At 39.8% G+C, this 21,142-nt stretch overlaps 1 protein-coding gene across 1 annotated transcript in view; it reads left to right on the top strand.

Moving 5' to 3' along the window:
• The window catches only part of LOC145488540 (polycystin-1-like protein 2), a 36,496-nt gene that overhangs the window by 6,395 nt on the left and 8,959 nt on the right, over positions 1 to 21,142 (top strand). Inside the window, exons 5-7 of the mRNA XM_081467426.1 lie at positions 10,781 to 10,906; positions 11,841 to 12,026; positions 13,114 to 13,365. Coding sequence (XP_081323552.1) covers positions 10,781 to 10,906; positions 11,841 to 12,026; positions 13,114 to 13,365 — 564 coding nt within the window. The remainder of the gene's footprint in view (positions 1 to 10,780; positions 10,907 to 11,840; positions 12,027 to 13,113; positions 13,366 to 21,142) is intronic.

Genomic DNA, 21,142 nt, shown 5'->3' with positions numbered 1-21,142 from the left:
GTTTTTTCTACACCATAGTTCCAAAGTTATCATTTCATCTAGACTATGGGTAGTCCCTCTCTAATTGGTCTTGCCTCGTCTGTCGAGTGTGACGCAAATAAGAACCGCAAGAAAAAATGGCTGGGTGAAATCCTGGGGGCAAGAAGCGCTTCTCGACCCAAGGATTTAACACGACCATTTTTTCCTTGCAGTCTATTCATGGTCTCGCTTGATGGACTAAGTGAAAGAGGAACTATTGGTAGTCTACATATGATCAGCATAAATTTAATTATGAGTTGAGTTCTGTTTCTGTACATTTTAAATCAGATTCACACAACTTATACAGTTGTTATAAGTTGCAACTAGTACAGGTATTTCATAACTTGATTGGTTGATTGTTTTTTGATCCTCTCCTTACTTTGCTCTATATCAATGACCATGTGGTTATGAACATTTGATTTCCTTAAACAAAGTAACCTCTGTTCATCATGTTCAAACATGAGGTAATCAAAACTATATGATTTGTTCAAAACATAGCCTGTGTGGAGGCGTCTATTTTCACAAGGGAACAGTGAGGTCTGTAATGGTAATGGTAACTTAAGAATGGCTGACTGTTAGGATCGAGAAACGCCGGTCAACGACCCATTTGGCAAATCGCTCATATTTTGCCCAAAGATACCCTTAGGTGACCTAATTCTAAAAATCATATTATAAGGTTCCAGCGAATTTTTATTTTTCAGAAATGCGCGAAAATTTGAAAGCGCGGTCAAAGTGCGGTTTTTCGTGTAATAAAATGACCGAAATAAGGTGCGAGGACGAAGCGCTGCTAAAGTCTTAAAATAAACTAAATTGACTTCAAACTTCACACAAATGTGGAACAACCACTCTAATTTATTCCTCGTTTTAAACTAATCTCAGATATGTTGATATAGTGGTTTTCCAAACCATTTTAAAAACACCTATGAAGCGTGTGAAAAATAACGACAAAATATTGGTCATGTTTAACAGCATAAAAATGCACCTGGTACCTCACTTTCCGATTATTTTACTTTACAGCCTTAAAATATCATTATTAAACATATACCATGCCAAGTTTCATGCTCGAACTCGCAGTATTTCCCTTTGAGAAAAACGAAAATCTATGTCAATGTGTTGGGCGCAAATAACACAACAATTATACACGAACAATAGACAAATCAATTCCAAAAGCGAAAGTAAAAGGCTATCATTAATCAATCAATTCAATCAATTAAGCAATTCACTGCTATCAGTAGAAACATAATGTCCTCATAATGTCCACTACATAAAAACTGTTTTTAGACGTTTTCGATCAAAACATAGCGCGTTAACTTTGCTTAATTTCCTGTCCGCCGTCATGTCTAGTTTGTCATCCCGTGTATTTCTTAATGTAAACAACACTGTGAATGGTTCTCATAACAAACGCACAGAGGTTTCCTGGAACCTCGATGTTTTCGATTCACCAAAACGCTTTGAGTTCGTCAAGACACAATAATGGGTCAACTTGGAATGCTGTTTAGCATTAAGGACGTTAAAGGACTGTAAATTAATCGAGTTGAAACATCTTGAGGCAAATCAAAATCGCGCCCTTATTCTAATTACTAAACAGCCGATCTCCGTTCAAGTTCAAGAAGTCGAGGGGTTAATTCGGCAATGTATCACCGGTACAACAACAAAAGCAAACCGAGGTCACCAAAAGTGTAAGTTTAAAAGTGTAGTGGCAAGTTCGAAGTAAATTTCGCCTATATAAATTGGAAACAAGAAGTGAAACGGTCTGACCCGAAACAAATAAACGAAATATTAATACGACTAATTTAATCCGAAAATGTTGCAGAAAACATACCTAAAAGCCGTCGATTCCCCTCAATACCACTCCACATTGCCTTAAAGAGGCCAAGCTTTCTGCTGTAAGAATCAGGGGCCTCATGAATCTGTTTTTATTATATCGGCAACCATGCTGCATGGCTGATATTCGAGACTCAGTAAAAGTTGTCACACAACCGTACGAGCAGCCCAGTCACGCTTTCACTGCTTTCGCGAAAATGTTCAACATTTCGCAATTACAAGTTTAAAGTAGTAACAGTAGATTGAAATGCGCTTTTTAAAGCCGTCCTATCCAGGAGCAATTATTTCTTGTTGTTGAATGGCTTTTAGTTGTAGCTACAGTCGGGGAAGGGGGGGGGGGGTACTCCCGGAAATTTCGAATATCTGTATGCCGTGGAAGTGGTCTCTAGCTCTTAACGCCAACACTGAAACACCAGATGATCCTCGAAGTATCACAGGGATCACTAAGCAAAATAATTTTGAGTTTAGCTCCGCTGAGTCAGATACCTGTTGGCGCGCATATTGCATTGACCGTGGACAGGTGGAAAAACAGTTAAACCGGAAAAGCCTGTTGCACATTGTAATTCAGCGTTGTCCAACACGCAATCGGTCTGGTTGTAATGCTAATCGTATTTGATAGAATCTCAAGTTTTCTTTCGACACATACTCACGTACTGGGGTAGTGACATACTACTAGATGGGCGTGGCCGGGAGCCACGAGTCAAGTCAGTCAACTCGCAAAGCTCAACCGAGAAGAGTGATAGTGAACCACTGGTGGAAGGACTGCAGATTGTCCCTACGCCTTACCCTAATAGTCCTCTGTGTTATTCTAATGAACTGATGCTGTTACAATGATACTATTTAGCTTTATGAACATGCTAATGGTAAAGGTTTTCTTTTGCAGTATAAAAGAATCATTAATAAGTAGTTCTTTGTGAAAAACTATTTTAAGGAAAGTAAGCTGTTCGCGAGATCTATGTTTTCAGATTTTCTAGAGTGATTAGTTTGTTAGGGCACTGTTGCGCTGCGCCTGCGCGCAGTGTCGGAAAAAGTACGTTAGATCATCTGTTTCTAAGTTGATAAAGGCAAATTAATCGCTGCAGCGAATTTGGAAAGGGTGACGATTCCAACCTCGTTCCCAGAGTCTCTCATCTTACCACCCTCTTGTTCCCAAATTCGCTGGGAACGAGGTTGAGACGATTCGGCCATTAGTTTTTCCTCTAAAGGATCTCCCTCCTCTACTCCCACTCCCTCTCTACAAAAATTTGACGATCCTCCCCCCCCCCGGCAAGAGATGTTTGCTCAATACCGAAGAAGTTAAACATCGACAGTTTCCAAGAATACTTCCGGCAAGTGCAGTTGTTAGTAAAATACTTCACAAGCGCTGAGTATGGAGCTATTCCGCGCACGAATGGGAGAGGTATATCTAATCCCATGTCTTCGCACCCGCACCGTAGCATAGGCAGTTTCAGGTTCTTTAGGTCACCCTCCATCGCCAAGGCACAGGGGTCTTGCTGGTCGTATACCAAAGGATGCTGGAGCTGAACTATTTCTACAATTTCCTTTACCTGACTAAAATTGCTCTCCTCTTCAGATGCCTGAACATGCATCTCATCAGGATCACTTTGGCGCAGAGCGTCACTTTGTGAGAGAAAAACTAGCACCTGAAAAAGACGAATATTATAAGGGTCCCGGGCCCTGCGCATCTCCCGCGCCACCATTTCGGCGTCAAGCTTTCGGCCTGTCGTTTGACCAACGCGGGATTTTGCCATGAGATACGATTGCTGCTTGTCATTGACTGCCCTGAGAGCCCAACCCTCTTTTAAAGCAACAAGGACTTCTTGGTGACCTACTGTGGCTTTGAGTTAAGCGCCAACGCTTGCTCCAAGCAGGGTTTGTAGCACATTTTGGCTAAGTCCATAAGGGAATGTCTCTCCAGGGACTAAGTACATTTCTCCAGTGACAAGTGCCTCTCTAAAGTAGACAGCCTATGAAAGATACGAATGCAGCTGCCTTGAAGGCATTAATACACCCTGTCGTGCATGGTTACCAGCTATGGAAACATCAGCAGACGCTTCCTCGGTCACACCCGTTGATACTGGCACTGATGTTAAGGTCGCAGTGTTCGTACCTCTTTACAAAATGACCTCAAGTCTCCTTCAGAGAACGAGGCTTCCAGCAGAAATAAACAAAGAGCGATGTCTGACTAAATTGCAAAAGAAACCCCTGCCCATTAGCATGTTCACAAAGCTAAATAGTATCATTGTAACAGCATCAGTTCATTAGAATAACACAGAGGACTATTAGGGTAAGGCGTAGGGACAATCTGCAGTCCTTCCACCAGTGGTTCACTATTACTCTTCTCGGTTGAGCTTTGCGAGTTGACTGACTTGACTCGTGGCCCCCGGCCACGCCCATCTAGTAGTATGTCACTACCCCAGTACGTGAGTATGTGTCGAAAGAAAACTTGAGATTCTATCAAATACGATTAGCATTACAACCAGACCGATTGCGTGTTGGACAACGCTGAATTACAATGTGCAACAGGCTTTTCCGGTTTAACTGTTTTTCCACCTGTCCACGGTCAATGCAATATGCGCGCCAACAGGTATCTGACTCAGCGGAGCTAAACTCAAAATTATTTTGCTTAGTGATCCCTGTGATACTTCGAGGATCATCTGGTGTTTCAGTGTTGGCGTTAAGAGCTAGAGACCACTTCCACGGCATACAGATATTCGAAATTTCCGGGAGTACCCCCCCCCCCCTTCCCCGACTGTAGCTACAACTAAAAGCCATTCAACAACAAGAAATAATTGCTCCTGGATAGGACGGCTTTAAAAAGCGCATTTCAATCTACTGTTACTACTTTAAACTTGTAATTGCGAAATGTTGAACATTTTCGCGAAAGCAGTGAAAGCGTGACTGGGCTGCTCGTACGGTTGTGTGACAACTTTTACTGAGTCTCGAATATCAGCCATGCAGCATGGTTGCCGATATAATAAAAACAGATTCATGAGGCCCCTGATTCTTACAGCAGAAAGCTTGGCCTCTTTAAGGCAATGTGGAGTGGTATTGAGGGGAATCGACGGCTTTTAGGTATGTTTTCTGCAACATTTTCGGATTAAATTAGTCGTATTAATATTTCGTTTATTTGTTTCGGGTCAGACCGTTTCACTTCTTGTTTCCAATTTATATAGGCGAAATTTACTTCGAACTTGCCACTACACTTTTAAACTTACACTTTTGGTGACCTCGGTTTGCTTTTGTTGTTGTACCGGTGATACATTGCCGAATTAACCCCTCGACTTCTTGAACTTGAACGGAGATCGGCTGTTTAGTAATTAGAATAAGGGCGCGATTTTGATTTGCCTCAAGATGTTTCAACTCGATTAATTTACAGTCCTTTAACGTCCTTAATGCTAAACAGCATTCCAAGTTGACCCATTATTGTGTCTTGACGAACTCAAAGCGTTTTGGTGAATCGAAAACATCGAGGTTCCAGGAAACCTCTGTGCGTTTGTTATGAGAACCATTCACAGTGTTGTTTACATTAAGAAATACACGGGATGACAAACTAGACATGACGGCGGACAGGAAATTAAGCAAAGTTAACGCGCTATGTTTTGATCGAAAACGTCTAAAAACAGTTTTTATGTAGTGGACATTATGAGGACATTATGTTTCTACTGATAGCAGTGAATTGCTTAATTGATTGAATTGATTGATTAATGATAGCCTTTTACTTTCGCTTTTGGAATTGATTTGTCTATTGTTCGTGTATAATTGTTGTGTTATTTGCGCCCAACACATTGACATAGATTTTCGTTTTTCTCAAAGGGAAATGCTGCGAGTTCGAGCATGAAACTTGGCATGGTATATGTTTAATAATGATATTTTAAGGCTGTAAAGTAAAATAATCGGAAAGTGAGGTACCAGGTGCATTTTTATGCTGTTAAACATGACCAATATTTTGTCGTTATTTTTCACACGCTTCATAGGTGTTTTTAAAATGGTTTGGAAAACCACTATATCAACATATCTGAGATTAGTTTAAAACGAGGAATAAATTAGAGTGGTTGTTCCACATTTGTGTGAAGTTTGAAGTCAATTTAGTTTATTTTAAGACTTTAGCAGCGCTTCGTCCTCGCACCTTATTTCGGTCATTTTATTACACGAAAAACCGCACTTTGACCGCGCTTTCAAATTTTCGCGCATTTCTGAAAAATAAAAATTCGCTGGAACCTTATAATATGATTTTTAGAATTAGGTCACCTAAGGGTATCTTTGGGCAAAATATGAGCGATTTGCCAAATGGGTCGTTGACCGGCGTTTCTCGATCCTAGCAGTCAGCCATTCTTAATTTATACACGGTAAATCCTTCAGCAAAGATTATAAAATGATAAAAGATCAACTTATTATCCCTAACTAATCTAACTGACCGAAACTACATACTTATAAGAGCTGCTTTCCAAGGATGCCGTGTTTAAACTCATTCAAAACTGTGGTGACGTATGTTAAGTTTAAAATCATGTAAAGATGTTTTTGCATGAAGGTCACTGGATAGGCTATTCCACAACCTCGCTCTGCTGCAAGAGAAACTCTTCTTCAAATAATTGGCGCCGGGCTGCGGAAGAGCCAATTTATTTTCAGTATTCCTTAATTGATACGATGTTATGCCGTTTCGAAACACAAATCTAGAACTCAGATACACAGGGGTCATCCCATGTAAAGATTTGTACGTCATAACAGCAGCTGATTTAAATCTTTGATATTTGAGTTTATGCCAACGCAGTGCCCAGAACATTTCATCAATATTAAAGACATAATTGATTGGAACACATTAAAATACGGGCTGCACAATTTTGGATCTTCTGAAGCTTTTCAGAGAGACCACTGCTTCAGTTGCCCCAGACCACACTACAGTAATAAAAATATGGTTAAACTAGGCTGTCATGTACAGTAATTAATATATTAAAGGGTATAAGATGTCATATTCACTTAATTGTGCCCAATGCAGAAGCAATCTTTTTTTCAAATGTTCTGTATATGACATTCCCAGTTCATATTTTGATTGATGTGCACACCATGAGATTTCGTAGATGATACCTGCTTCTCTGGATGGTCATTTATACTGAAAGAAGGAATTTCAAGAAATGTTGATATCTTCTGTCTCGACGCAACTAATATGAACTCAGTTTTTAAATGGGTATGGTACGCTGTGTTATTAAGAGGAGTTCAAATGAAGTGTTATAAAGAGGAGTTTGAATGAAGTACGGGTATCCGTGTCGAATCCGTTTGACTACGGTGTGATAACAAATGTTTATAGCTCATAGCTAGGTCTGCATGCTTTCCAATTTAGTACTTCTGTTCTGTAGTTTGGCATAATTATATTTTGCTTAGCGGTTTCCCTCCGGTGATCAATAACTTTCTATAGCAAAAGGCTACAAATAAGGGACTGGACACCGTGCATGATTTCCCAATAGGGGTCTGGCACTAGTTTATCAGACCAGTGCGCATTCTCGTCCCCATAGCCCTTTTTGCTCCTCTTAGCTGGCAGGGCCTTGGCATGAGAATCAAAGGGCTCTGGGGACATAGGGAGCGTTTTCCATTTACCAGAACATTCCAGAAATTCCGGTTGGGATGTAAATGGAACACGACTTTTTGGTTCGTTCCACTGGAAATTTTCCCGAATAAATGGAATTCCTGACAAGGTAGTCCTGTTTTCCCTGTGGAAACTTCCCGATGGAAAATTTGTGTTCCATTTACAGATTTCTTGTCTTAATCACCAGTTCCATGCCTTTCATGGTCTTTTAAGCGGCCAGGCCTCCCTTGGCTCCCTGGTGTTTCAACAAAAATGGCGGCTGATCAGGGTCAGAAAACTTCCGAGTTTGAAATAAACCACACGAACGCCGATACTTGTCTCTGGAGCGGAATTGGTGGTCTAATCCAAATGAATGCCGTTGTGGCACTCTTCCTGTAGCTTGGACGACTCTACACAGACCTTCCATTGTGCCTCTTGTCAGTCGAAAATGAATTTTAAACTCATTGAGTGAATATCCTGGCAACGCGTGTTCAAAATAGCCTTCAGTTCGTTGCAAATTCCGTCTCATGAACGTTGAGGCCGCTGAAAAGATATCTACTGCATCATCTGAATTAATCAAACTTTCTTCCTCTATAGAGACTTCTAACATTTCGCACTTGTATGCTATCACTGATCACAAACTAATTATAACCATTGCCGAAATCAGCAAACATTTGCATACATTGTATTTACAGGAAGAGCTTTTGGCCTGCATATGCCTAACTAGTAATGCCAGGTGCCATATTTGCAATGGTGCCTGTAGTTGCACTAACTGCAACAGTAATTGAGCAAACAAAATGTATACATATTATTGCTGTTATTATGTCATACATGTTATACAAAGTTCCCTTGGAATGATCAGGATCCAGAAATCATTGCAGTGAACCCCAACATATAGGCAGAACATTTTCTACACAAGTTCAACATGAGCACACACTGGTGATGACAAAATCAAAGTGCTGCTTCTTCTGTACATAACAAAAATACAAGTTTATGAAAGAGAGGATGCCCCTACAGTGATTTACTCCAATTTGTATACTTTTATTGTGGACATTGTATATTGACAATATAATTAGAAAATGTGACCTCAAAACAGTATCCCTAGGTTGATGATTTTCTTAACTTGGCTTGTCTACATGAAAATGTATTACTACTATAGTAAGGGGAAATCATAGGTTGACCACTTGTTCTTGAAAAGTGAAAATTTCATTGCTTAGCCCCTATTTTGTAAGTGATGAACACATTGTATATTTTCTAATCCACGGCAAACTTTTAAACTTTATCCATAAGACTATTAGAGTTTACATTTCCTCAGTTACTAATTTTTTAAGTACCCATAAAATGAGAAAATCAAGTCATTTATATAGTAAAACTCAAATTGTTCCAAATTTTTTACATGAGACCTGAAGAAACGGATATATTTTTCTACCCTCAATGTTGGTAAAAAGGTCTCTTCATTTTTAGGGGTTGATTGCAAGTCTCTCAGTGATCAGTTGTCAGGTGGTAAACACAAACAATATCTTAATGTCTGTTTTCAGTTGCACATATATCAGAGTTGAGAACTGAATGTGTATAGTTTTATGCAGTGACAGATTTGTTTTGAAATTGATGCCTTGCTGAGACCTGGTTTGTCAAACCCTAATTTCATCTAAATCATTTAATTATACATGACTGCAAAAGGAACACATCCTAACTTTTTGCATCAGTACATAGCTGAAACATCATCCGCTTATCATCATTATCATCAGTTCCACTTCCCCATTTGGAGATTGGGGCCAGCAAAGAAAAGTGGAAATCACTTATTGGCCTTCCCATGGTTCTTTCCATTGATGCCAAAGCAAAAAAATATGCTAACAATTATTCACCAGGAAACAAAACCATTTACACACCGTTTTCCTTCAAGTACAATACAGTAATATATTTTAGACATATTTTCTGAAACACCAACCCTAAGCCCACATTTATAAAAGGTTCCAACTTTTTAAAATTGTGGAAGGCGCTGCAGTGCAGTCATGTTATTTTTGGAAGTAATAGGTCTAAAGTAAAACTGAGGGGGATTTTTGTTGTGATATTGATCGCCCTCAAGTTGCCTCAAGGAAAAGACACATCCGACCACTTTCGACACTTCCGCAGTTCACTCTTCGTTGAGTGCTGACTCGACGAAGGTGATTCTTCAACCTGTTGCGAGCCACAAACTCTTTCCACCCAAGACCCTACGATCGACAATTCCTGCTGTGATTAAATGAGTATTTTAGTGAAATGGATGGATTCCTATTACTCACGATTGTCAACAGTATTCTGTCATTCTGCTACCAGGTGTCGTAAAAAAATCAGCACTCATCTGGACGTGTCAAGTCAATAAGAAACATACCAAACATTAAACCACATATTAAACGCCACATAAATAATGTCGAGTATCTTGTGTTGAAACACAGATAGCCAATCACAGTCAACTTTTAACGAGGCTAATTGTCGAGCAGCCAATTAGCGCATGGTCTTGAATTCTAGAGAATGAGCAGAATACTGAAGCTCAATTAGCGATGGTGGTTCTTAAATGTCAATTTTTCTGCGTGAAGGAAAATTATAGTAGAATTTTGCATGCAGGCTATACCTACACAGTGGTGTTGATATGCTTAAATTAGCCAATCAAATTAATTTGCACGTGATTATCTATACAACTTTATATATCAAGGGTAGCACCGAACAGTAGTAACTGAAAAAACAGTGGCCCTCATATAAATATTTACAGAATAAAAAGATGAACTATTAAAAATTAAATAACATATTATTATTATTACTATTACTATTATTATTATTATTATTATTATTATTATTATTATTATTATTATTATTATAAGTCCTTAAAGCCTTGCCGCTTTTAACTTATGGTGCCGAGTTCAATCCGTGAGCCTAGGGCAGTCATAAGTCTGCTGGATTACTTGATGGATAGAGTCCTCCTAAGTATGTGAGCAGTTCCAAGGAGGACGGTCTTCTGTAGCTCTGTTATTCTAGTATTGCCTGGGATCTTGCCAATTATTATTATTATTATTATTATTATTATTATTATTATTATTATTATTATTATTATTATTATTATTATTATGTGTAATTTGTAATTCGTTTGTAAGTTAGTATTTCCCTGACATATATATTGTCCTAAGAATTTTTGCAGTTGTAATTTTTTTATAAGCCGCTAATAAACATTATTATTATTATTATTATTATTATTATTATTATTATTATTATTATTATTAACGTATCAGGAAATATGCTTTAAGTCAAATGCTGAACAATTATTTGTTTCTGGAATGTGCTGAAAAAATGTCCATACAGAAACTCATCTGGTAATGTTCTCCCTACAATTTCTATATATTGCAGATTCAAGATTTCATCATTGAAAAGATTGTCTCACTGCAACTGAAAAGTCTTCCAGAGCTTTTGCAAAGCTCCTCCATTATAGGGTCTGCTATTCATGATACAGAAACAGTGTCTGACACATCACTGGTGAGCAAAATAAATGTTGAGGGAGGGTATAGCAGGAGGATGCCTGGTTGTGGTAAGGGGAGATGAACAGAAAAGGGGATTCCCCTTTCCTGGTTTCTCTAAATATTTCAATCTCAGATTTTTTCACCTTGAGGAATATTGCATGATCACAGAATGTTTTAAGATCAAGCTTATTTCCCTTTGTTCTAACTAACTGATAATATTTATAGATGTTTTATCATTGCCATCCATGAATGTCAATTAATTCCAAGAAACATTTACTTTGACTGTTAAATGCACCACAGAGATGCCAACCTAAAAAAATCAAAATCCGGGAGATCGCCAAAGTTATCTCTTTTGACCCTAAAAAATGTGGTTCAAAGTAATGATCTTCAGATTAAATCTTAAAAATTTCTCAAATATCAAAAATACTTTCCCCAAAATACAAAAAATCGACCGAAATACGTCAGAAAAATGTATTTTATGCGCTTTTATTTCTTTTTCCGGGAGATTTGGTGACTCGTACAGGAGAGCGGGAGATTAGGTCCGTATCCAGGAGACTCCCGGATAATCCGGGAGAGTTGGCATAGATGGCACCAGCTGGGTTGTTTCCGGCAATTAACTATCCAGTTAAACAGTGGCATAAGTTCTAAAACATTATCCCATAAACGCTATCCCATCATTTCAACTATACGTTCAATGTTTCTTAGCAATGGTCCTGATGCAAACTACGATTTGAGTCGTCTTGTCCCACTTGATGCGCTTACATAATCATTAAGTTTTGATCAATGTCTTGAATTGCGAGTTTGGGACGTCTATAAAGAGAGAATCCCACTCCGATATCTAGTCACGCATGTGTATAAGCCATTGTTAGTTACAACAGGCTGTGAAAAGCTATTGTAGCCTCAGATTCAGCCAAGCAGATAACAACTCATTCTGTTGCTGATTTTGATAGGGATCCTCATTGTCTGCTATTGATTCAATGGCATCATTCTTATGGAACACTACTCAAGCAAAAGATGTGGTCAAGATACCGCTGGTCACCCAATCTGCAGAAAACTTAGGTTTCTGTCTTAACAGCTTGCTGAAGGCAGGAGCAGTCATTGCATCAGGAGATGATGGTTCTGATCTTCAAGAAAAGGTTAATATTTGCCGTCTTGTATTTTTAATGGCTGTCAATTGTTACTTCATTGAAATGTACAGGGACACACTTTGATCTATAACTTCGACGATAATTACCTAACTTGCATTTTTCAGTAATAATTAAGTGACAAATTCTTACACTAACACTCCTTACATGCGCAGTGGTTAAATTTTCCCCAACCTTGGCACTGGCTACATGTTTTCCCAAACATGACTTGCCTTACATGTTTTAATATTCCTATGTTTGGTGCTGGTCACATGTTTTCCCACTCATGACTCGGCTTTCATGTTTTCCCACACAACTCGCCTTACATGTTTTCCTATGCTTGGCACTGGTTACGTGTTTTCTTACACATGACTCGCCTTACATGTTTTCCCATGCTTGGCACTGGTCCGACATGTTTTCCCACACATGACTTGCTTTACATGTTTTCCTATACTTAACACTGGTTACATGTTTTCCCACATGACTCACCTTACATGTTTTCCTATCCTTGGCGCTGGTTACATGTTTTCCCACACATGACTCGTCTTACATGTTTTCCCAAGCTTGGTACTAGTTACATGTTTCCCCTCACATGACTCGCTTTACATATTTTCCTATACTTAACACTGATTACATGTTTTCCCACACGACTCACCTTACATGTTTTCCTATCCTTGGCACTGGTTACATGTTTTCCCACACATGACCCGCCTTACATGTTTACCTATGCTTGGCACTGGTTACATGTTTTCCCACACATGACTCCCCTTACATGTTTTCCTATGCTAGGCACTCAGGTTACATGTTTTCCCACAGATGACTTAGCTCACATATTTCCACACATACACTTGGCACTGGTCATACGCATGTTTTTTCACTGCTTAGCTCTGAAGCAATCGCCAAGCCTTTCCCGCCTTTCTACTAATGTTATAGGTTTTGCAGCTGGTCACATGTTTTCCCAAGCTTGACAACATCTGCTTCAGTTTTTTGGCTTTGCCTGGATTGATTCATTGTGTAAATTGTTGTTTTTCTTGTGATAATGGTTGACCACATGTGAGTACTTTGGAGTTTGATTTAGAAAACAACTCTTTTTTTTTAGGGTAAACAATTAGTCATGAGATCCATGGACATCCTCAGCTTAGTTGGAGATGCAGTGCTGGCCCTAAGGGTTCCAGATGAAGAAATGATATCGATTGAGACAACAGGACTGACCATGACCTTAGGACGCCATAGCCCGGATAAACTTGTAGGATTAAAAATTGGAGATAAAGATGCTGGATTTTTTTTGCCGGCTGAAAAGAAAGCACTGGAGTCCAGCGGAATACAAGGAGCAAGTTTTGTGGACACTCAGGTATGCATATTGTATCAAGCACCAGATGATGACCATCCTGAGGGAAACAAACTTTACTTAATCCTGACATTTCTGAAAAGTGTGGTTTGAGATGTTTCCCTCGACTACATCTCAAGAAACACTGAGAAACTTATTGTTCCCTTCATGACCGGAAATAAAGCATACAACATCCACACTAATAAGTTATTATTAAATTATTATCAAATTATTATTAGTAGTACTTCATGGAGTTTCAGAAAGTCACTAAACAGAATGTTTTTTGAGTAGCACCATGGCCTTTCATGTGGTGTTTAAATCTAGATACATTTCTTTTGTATTGTAATGACGGATTTGACTCCTTATTGAAAGCTCTAGATCTCTTTCCTAATTTCCCTGACAACAACTAGCTTTGTTTCCCCTTGGACTGACAAAAATGTTTTTACAAGGTTATATACATGTATTAGTAGAGTTAGGGACCAGGCTGCCTGAAATAACTAAAGAATTAAAAAAGGACAGGCAGCTAGGTCTACAAATGTTATTTGCCATACATTTTTAAACACAAGTTAGTATTTTTATATTTTATATTTTATGCGTTAGTGTCGCCAATTAACTATTTTTAGCTAAATATCTCCAACGCATTAGTTAAGTCTATGTATGCATGCATGTATGCATGTACGTACGTACGTACGTATGTAAACAGGATATCTCATATTGGACACCCGTTAAGAGTGTGTCCATGAGAAAACCAGGCAGGAGGTGACACAGCTCAAATCACTGATTTCGCTCAAACTTGCCACAAATGTGGGGTTTGGTGAGTGAATTGTTGTGGGAAAAACATTAGGACCCCCTGCAAAAATGGCTATTTGACACTAATTTATGCATATTTAATTAGCCATCTTTGGTATAGTATTTCTACAACAAGCAAAACCATGTGAAAAGGAAATCCACGGGATCATGTTCTACTGTACAACTATCAGTCTGAGAGCACAGATATTCATTTCAACTGGGTAATTTGATTTCTCTCCGTGGCTTCATCTTAAGTAAGGTACATATTTTGTAGTGTTGTGAATAGCCTCTAATTGATGGCAAGTATCTGCCATGGGCAAAACCAAATACACATTATTCTAACCTGGATAGTGAGAGCAATCAATAAAGTTCTCAAAAAAGCCATAAAATGTTTAGGGACTTCAATATTTTTTTCTGTGCTGGCGTACTGTTTACATACAAGTTTACCATTTATGGCCATTTCATGAACATCCACTAAAACACAAAAAGCCATTTCTCTGTCTTAACCTAACTCGAAATCAACAAGAAATATCAAGCTAAGCATTTTCCTATCGATTACGAGTAAAAATTTGGTGAAAAGAAGCGCTTGGGACACTTCTTTCAAATATTTCGTAACTTTACAACAAAATGTATGTATAGTACGCAGCTCTTACAAGGTCTCTCCTGATTGGCTCGATCAAACAATCGGAAACAATAGGGTACTTAAGATTCAACACGGCGGACGATAATCGCGAAGCGCAAAATTGAACAGAGTGAGTTGTTTTGGAGCGGTGTGTTTTCCTCTTCAGTTTTTAAAAGCCTGGCAACGGTTAATCTATGAACAAAGAATTATAACAGGTTTGCATCACGTTTCCATTTGGGCGTTTTTGCGTTTTGAGTGCAGATTTTCTCCAAGCATTACACGTTAAGGGCCCATTAACCGATCTTTTCGAGCCGTTGCTAAGGAAAATTTAGTCTCATCTAACCTCCTCATTTTTAGTTAGTTCAGAGTTATTTCATGTGTTTCAACTTTTTCATGACGAGTAACACTAGGATGACGTCATCAGGCCATGCCCATCGTCATGTGACTAATACAGAAAAAATGCAAAGGCTCTCAGGCAAATTACTTTCTCGGTATTTTTTACATTGATTTAATATTTGAAATTAAATCCTCATTACGTTATGCATCGATTTTGTTTCATTTCTAAAAGGTCAGATTTTGAGAGCATTTCAAAATATTGAAAAATTTGTAATTTTCTGAAAAAAGCATGATTTCGAAAAAGGAATGCATAGCTATGTTGCCAACGTTGGCTTTATTGGAAATTCGTTGAAAAAGGCTGGATTTAATAAAAAACCGCGTTTCCTTTAGCATTTAAAGAAACCGGAAGTGCGCGCGATATCTATTGGAAGTTCCCCTATCAGTGCATGCGCAATTTACACTACCAGCGCACTTCGGTAAGATCAAACAAAGCCACACAGAGTTAGTTTTTCTCTTTCTATTGCTCTTGTTTTTCTGTCTTTCTCTTATTTTGTCTTTGCTTGTACTTTTTTACTTTGCATTTTGCGAAACACAAAGAAAAACATCTAAAATGTATTCGAATTTGCAAGTTTTTGAGTTGTTTTTATTTTCCGTGCTCAGGTTGACGTAAGTGACCGGAAGTGAAATTTCACCTCTTTAGCAACGCGTGCGAGTGCGCGCATGAATCGGTTAATGGGCCCTTAAGAATTGAAGCAGATTATTTCCCACGAATTATCAAAACAGCTCTAAATATTTTAATATTTAGAGCTAAGTTTAAAAACTTATTTGCAGATAATTCTTGCAAATGTTAACCAGAAGTATTATTTTAGTTTAAGTAAGCTTACATTGGGAGTACAAACATAGTAGAATTTTAAGCTATTGATGGGTCTGTTTGATCAGAGTGACCTTATTTATTTTTACCAGATTTGACTGTCTATTTTATTTGTTATTTGATTTGTTTACAGCAGTTTTCAATAACTGAGTGTCGTAAAACCAAAACTAAACAGTTACTCACCAGTTAGACTAATCAGCCAATCTAAAACCATAGCAAAACCAAAACCTTATTATTGCCTGATTACTTTTGCCACTCAATTGAAAACCACTCTATTCTATTTAACATTTAATTTGTTTTCTGGTTCGGTCTGTTTTTTGTGATCAAATGCCCTTGTCCCTACGTACTAAGCTGGGCGTTAACCAAGGCATTTTCTCATGAATAGAACTGAAATTAGGTGAAGTAAATTTGGAGTAACTTTGTACTGTTAAGTTTGATGCAATGAATTAATTTTAAAAATGTGATAAGAAACCAAGGAAATATAAACGAAGCTGCTGAAGCTTAGCTTTTGAACTGTTTTTTCTAAATAGAGACCTGATGCAATATTAGCATTCCATAGACATAATGTTTCAGGGGAACAAAACCTAAGGTGGGAAGTAACATGATTGTATTCAGTGAGGGATGCTCCACGAGTATTTTGATGTCCATCATTTCCAATATTTTATATAGCAAATCCCCTGCATTTTCATTTGGTGGGATTTGGTGGGTTTCTGACATGGACAAACTAGTTTCATGTCTGCCAGTTGACTCTGGTGCCCTGGGGTTTGAGGGATTGGATATGGGGACTTTGCAGATGAGCTCCCAGTTGAGGATCTTGGAGGATCTTCTTTCCTTACCATCACCACAACTCCATCTTCAAGACTATCTAATTTTATTTCTCACTTTATCATTATCATCTGTTCTCATCACGCCAGTAGGCGCATAAGGCTGCCATGTTCTCAGTCCAACACTGTCCATTTTGCACACCTAGCCTTGTTACTTTGTTTCTACACAGTCTTTCTTCCAAGTGGTCTCAGTTCTCCTTCTCACCCTTTTTCCTTCTGGTACCTATCCCAATGCTGTGAAGTAGTCAGTCATTTCCACCCTCTCTCCTAAGTACTTGTCCTAACGAATTCTACCTTCTACGTTGTACCTTGTAACTTACGTCATTCTCCTATCTCATTTAGTGGATGTTTTTAAAATTGTTTTGAAGGGGGGGCATGTATACACTGTTCATCAGTCGTTGATTTACTGGTGGTTGTCGAGAAGTTATTTACAATTGGCAGTTGTAATGCGTTTAAGCGGCCGTTCCCGTTGTGGACAGGTGGCTGTTGTGAATGTATGGACTGTCCGCTGGGACAACAAAAAGTGGCTGTTGTTAGAGAGGGGGCCGTTAGTGGAGGTTCAACTGTAATCATGCTGTTGTTAGGTGTTGTAATTGCGCCCTGAACACCTCACTGACTGGCAAACAGTGTTAGGTACTTTTCCATGTCGATGTTAACGTATTCCAGTACTAGCTCTGCAAATTCATTAAATTGCAGTCCAACCTTTTCCAGCAATTCTATCTTGGATTGTATCATTAAGTTTCCCGAGAATTTCATCCTTTCTGAGAACTGGATTGATTCCAATTACCTTTAACCTTTTCCAGTATTTCCACCCACTTGTTTCTTAAACTGTCCAGTGTTTCTTTTTGGCTTATCCAAATGATCAGACAATACCAGATCAAAGTTTTCCAAGAGCATGTATGCTCGCTTTTTAAAACCAAGGGCATTAGATAATCTCTGAAAAGAGAGCTATACTCTATTTCAAGAAACCATTCACAAGAGATTAGTTCCTCGGTTAGAGAGAAATTTTCCTTTGCTTCGCTATGATGGCAGGCAATTTAAAGCCAATTATAGCGGCCAGACAACACAAAGCTTAGGAACATTTAAATGTCTAGGGTTGTCCAGGTGCGTCAAAAAGCCCGCCAAAGTGCTTGATGGAAGCCGAGTCAAAATAAACATAGTATAAAACCGGCATAAATCAAGGCAAACATGAAAAAAAAAAAAAAAAAACACAGTATCTTTAACACTGTTTGAAAAATACAGTAAACACAGTCAACTATTAAGCGGCCACCCGTCAGCATCAGGCGGCCTTTGTAATTTATCGAAGTCCTGAAATTATTGTTTGTAAACGACTGCAAGAAAACCCTATTAACCGGCCACCTCTATTAAGCAGCCGCGGCCACCTTTTGGTCATTCCAATTTGAAAGCCGGAGAGCGGCCATCCAAAATTGAATACACGTATACAGTTTGGCGAAAAGGCGATGAAAGATGGCGGTCTGGGATAGGGGTAACTCGAAAACACGCGGACCCCCACAATGGACCGGGTCGCGGACTACCCTACGGAGCGGTCCATGGACTACCTCTATGGACCCCCTCTACGGACCATCCCCCAAAATAAAATAAAAATAAATAAATATTTCAGTTGCGGGTTGTCTAATAGATTACTCGTGACGGCGAAATTTCGAACGTTACATTGTGCAAATGGGCAGACCTGGATTCAGGCTTGGGTGCAATTTATATAATTACACATTGCCATTTCCTTTGCTTTGGCCATAAAGTATACGAAAGATGCGTACGGGGAAGCCTCCAGGAAGCCTCGAAATTTGTGTTCTTTCCCCTCTGCCATTTTATTCAGCCCATCCTCCCGTGGATTCGTGAACTCGTTCCAGGCTTCACAATTTACTCAGCGGAATAACAGATACAAACAAGAATAAACGGCCTAAAAATATATCTTCCATAGCCAGATTGAGCCACGAATGGAAGGTAAGAACTTTCCTTTTTAACATTGGCATCTCCTTACGCTGAAAACGGCTTTTAGGCAATTTCTTTCTAGGAGGGGGGGTGGGGTGTTAAAAATCCAAGTCTGTTACATTTGCACAGTGTAACACTCGAAAAATCACCGACACGAGTTTGAATCTATTAGACAACCCATAAGTGAAATCTTGATTTATTATTTTTACACTATTTTGGGGTGGTCCGTAGAGGGGGTCCGTAGGGGTAGTCCATGGACCGCTCCATAGGGTAGTCCGCGGACCGGGGCTCAGTGTTTTCGGGTTACTCCTGGGATAGAAAGTGATGACTAATAACATCATCCAAGCACACATTTATCATGATTGTCTTGACGTGATTCCATGTCCATTAAACAATTAACAGTATACGAACCCCTATCAAGCCACCTCCCATGGCAGCTTAAATTCACGAAGTAGTCGAAGTAATTTTCCTGCCCATTGGTCGCAAGTCTCCCAGAACAGATGTCTGCGAAGTGTTAGGGGAAATTATTGCTTTCAATAAGATTAATGTTCACATGGACTAAAGTAGCATAAAAGTAGGATTTTTAACGTTTTAGGAGTTTTCTTTGAGTGGAAACCTGTAGAAATAGTACACTAAATAATTTACCTTCAGCAAACTTATAGCAATTTTTGACAGCATATAACGACAAATAACAATTTGCATTCGCGGTTAATAGAAAGAATGTATTTTACGCTAAACAAACTGAAATGATTAGGCAAAAGAAACCTCAATTTTCAATTTATGTTGTAAATTAATGCTGGCTTTACACAGCTTTCTAAGCTAGGCGTACACTCTCTGGATGGACATTACAAAACACCTTTCTAGAGACCACCAATCAGCTGTATTTATCGAGGTTTCAAACTGACTTTAGTCAACATGCAGATGAGTTTAATCAGGCTCTTTCAGGTTTCAAGCTGACTTTATTCCGGCAACCTTCTTTAAAATTGTCGAATGATGTAACCACGTATTTTGTTAGTATAAATAGAGTGCTCTTATCCATGCAAGACGAGTTACATGGAAGATTTATGTTGAAGATGGAGAAAAGAATAAACATGAGCCATCCAATTTCAATGGGTGTCCTTATTTCAGTTGTAACAGATCCAGTTGGTACCTTGAAACCCACAGTCAATCTCACAAGTTTCCAGCCTGTAGGCCTCTCAACGTCCATTTTCTTAATTTAGAAGTTAGCGACAAAACCCGTCACATATTTTGGTTGAATAATATCTAAAACCTAAGCCCAACATGGGCCACAAGGGCAACAAGGACAACATGGGCAACGGGGCAACGGGGCAACGGGGCAACGGGGCAACGGGGCAACGGGGCAACGGGGCAACGGGGCAACGGGGCAACGGGGCAACGGGGCAACGGGGCAACGGGGCAACGGCGCAACGGGGCAACGGGGCAACGGGGCAACGGGGCAACGGGGCAACGGGGCAACGGGGCAACGGGGCAACGGGGCAACGGGGCAACCGGGCAACCGGGCAACCGGGCAACCGGGCAACCGGGCAACCGGGCAACCGGGCAACCGGGCAACCGGGCAACCGGGCAACCGGGCAACCGGGCAACCGGGCAACGGGGCAACGGGGCAACGGGGCAACATGGGCGACATGGGCGACAAGGGCAACATGGGCAACAAGGGCAACAAGGGCAACATGGGCTACAGGGCAACAGGGCTAGATGGGCAACATGGGTAACATGGGCAACATGGCTGTAGGGCTACAGGGCTACACGAACACAGGGCAACAGGGCAACATGGGCAGCATGGGCAACATGGGCAACATGGCTATAGGGCTACAGGGCTACAGGGCTACAGGGCTACAGGGCTACAGGGCTACAGAAACAAGGCAACAGGGCAACATGGGCAACAAGGGCAACATGGCCTACAGGGCTACAGGGCTACTGGGCTACTGGGCAACAGGGTTACAGGGCTACATGGGCAATATAGGCAACAGGGGCAACATGCGCAACATGGCTATAGGGCTACAGGGCTACAGGAACACAGGGCAACAGGGCAACATGGGCAACATGGGCTACAGGGCTACAGGGCTACAGGGTAATAGGGCTACAGGGCTACATGGGCAACAAGGTTAACATGGGCAACAGGGCAACAGCGGCAGCCGCGCAACAAGGTTAACATTGCATGGGCAACAGGGCAAAGAGGGCAACAGGGCAACAAAAGCAACAAGGGTAAGAAGGCAACATGGCCAACTGGGCAACAAGGGCAACTGGGCAAATCTTCATCCTTACTTTATACATTTGCATGAAGCATTTTTTATTTCAAGAAAGTAACAAAGAATTTCAAGGCTAAACTAACTTAAATCAACCTATGCATTCGACCTACGCTCTTGATATCCTTTCCCATCAATTTTT

Source organism: Orbicella franksi, chromosome 5, assembly GCF_964199315.1.
Source record: "Orbicella franksi chromosome 5, jaOrbFran1.1, whole genome shotgun sequence".
NCBI lineage: Eukaryota > Metazoa > Cnidaria > Anthozoa > Scleractinia > Merulinidae > Orbicella > Orbicella franksi.
This window is presented reverse-complemented; position numbering and strand designations above follow the sequence as displayed.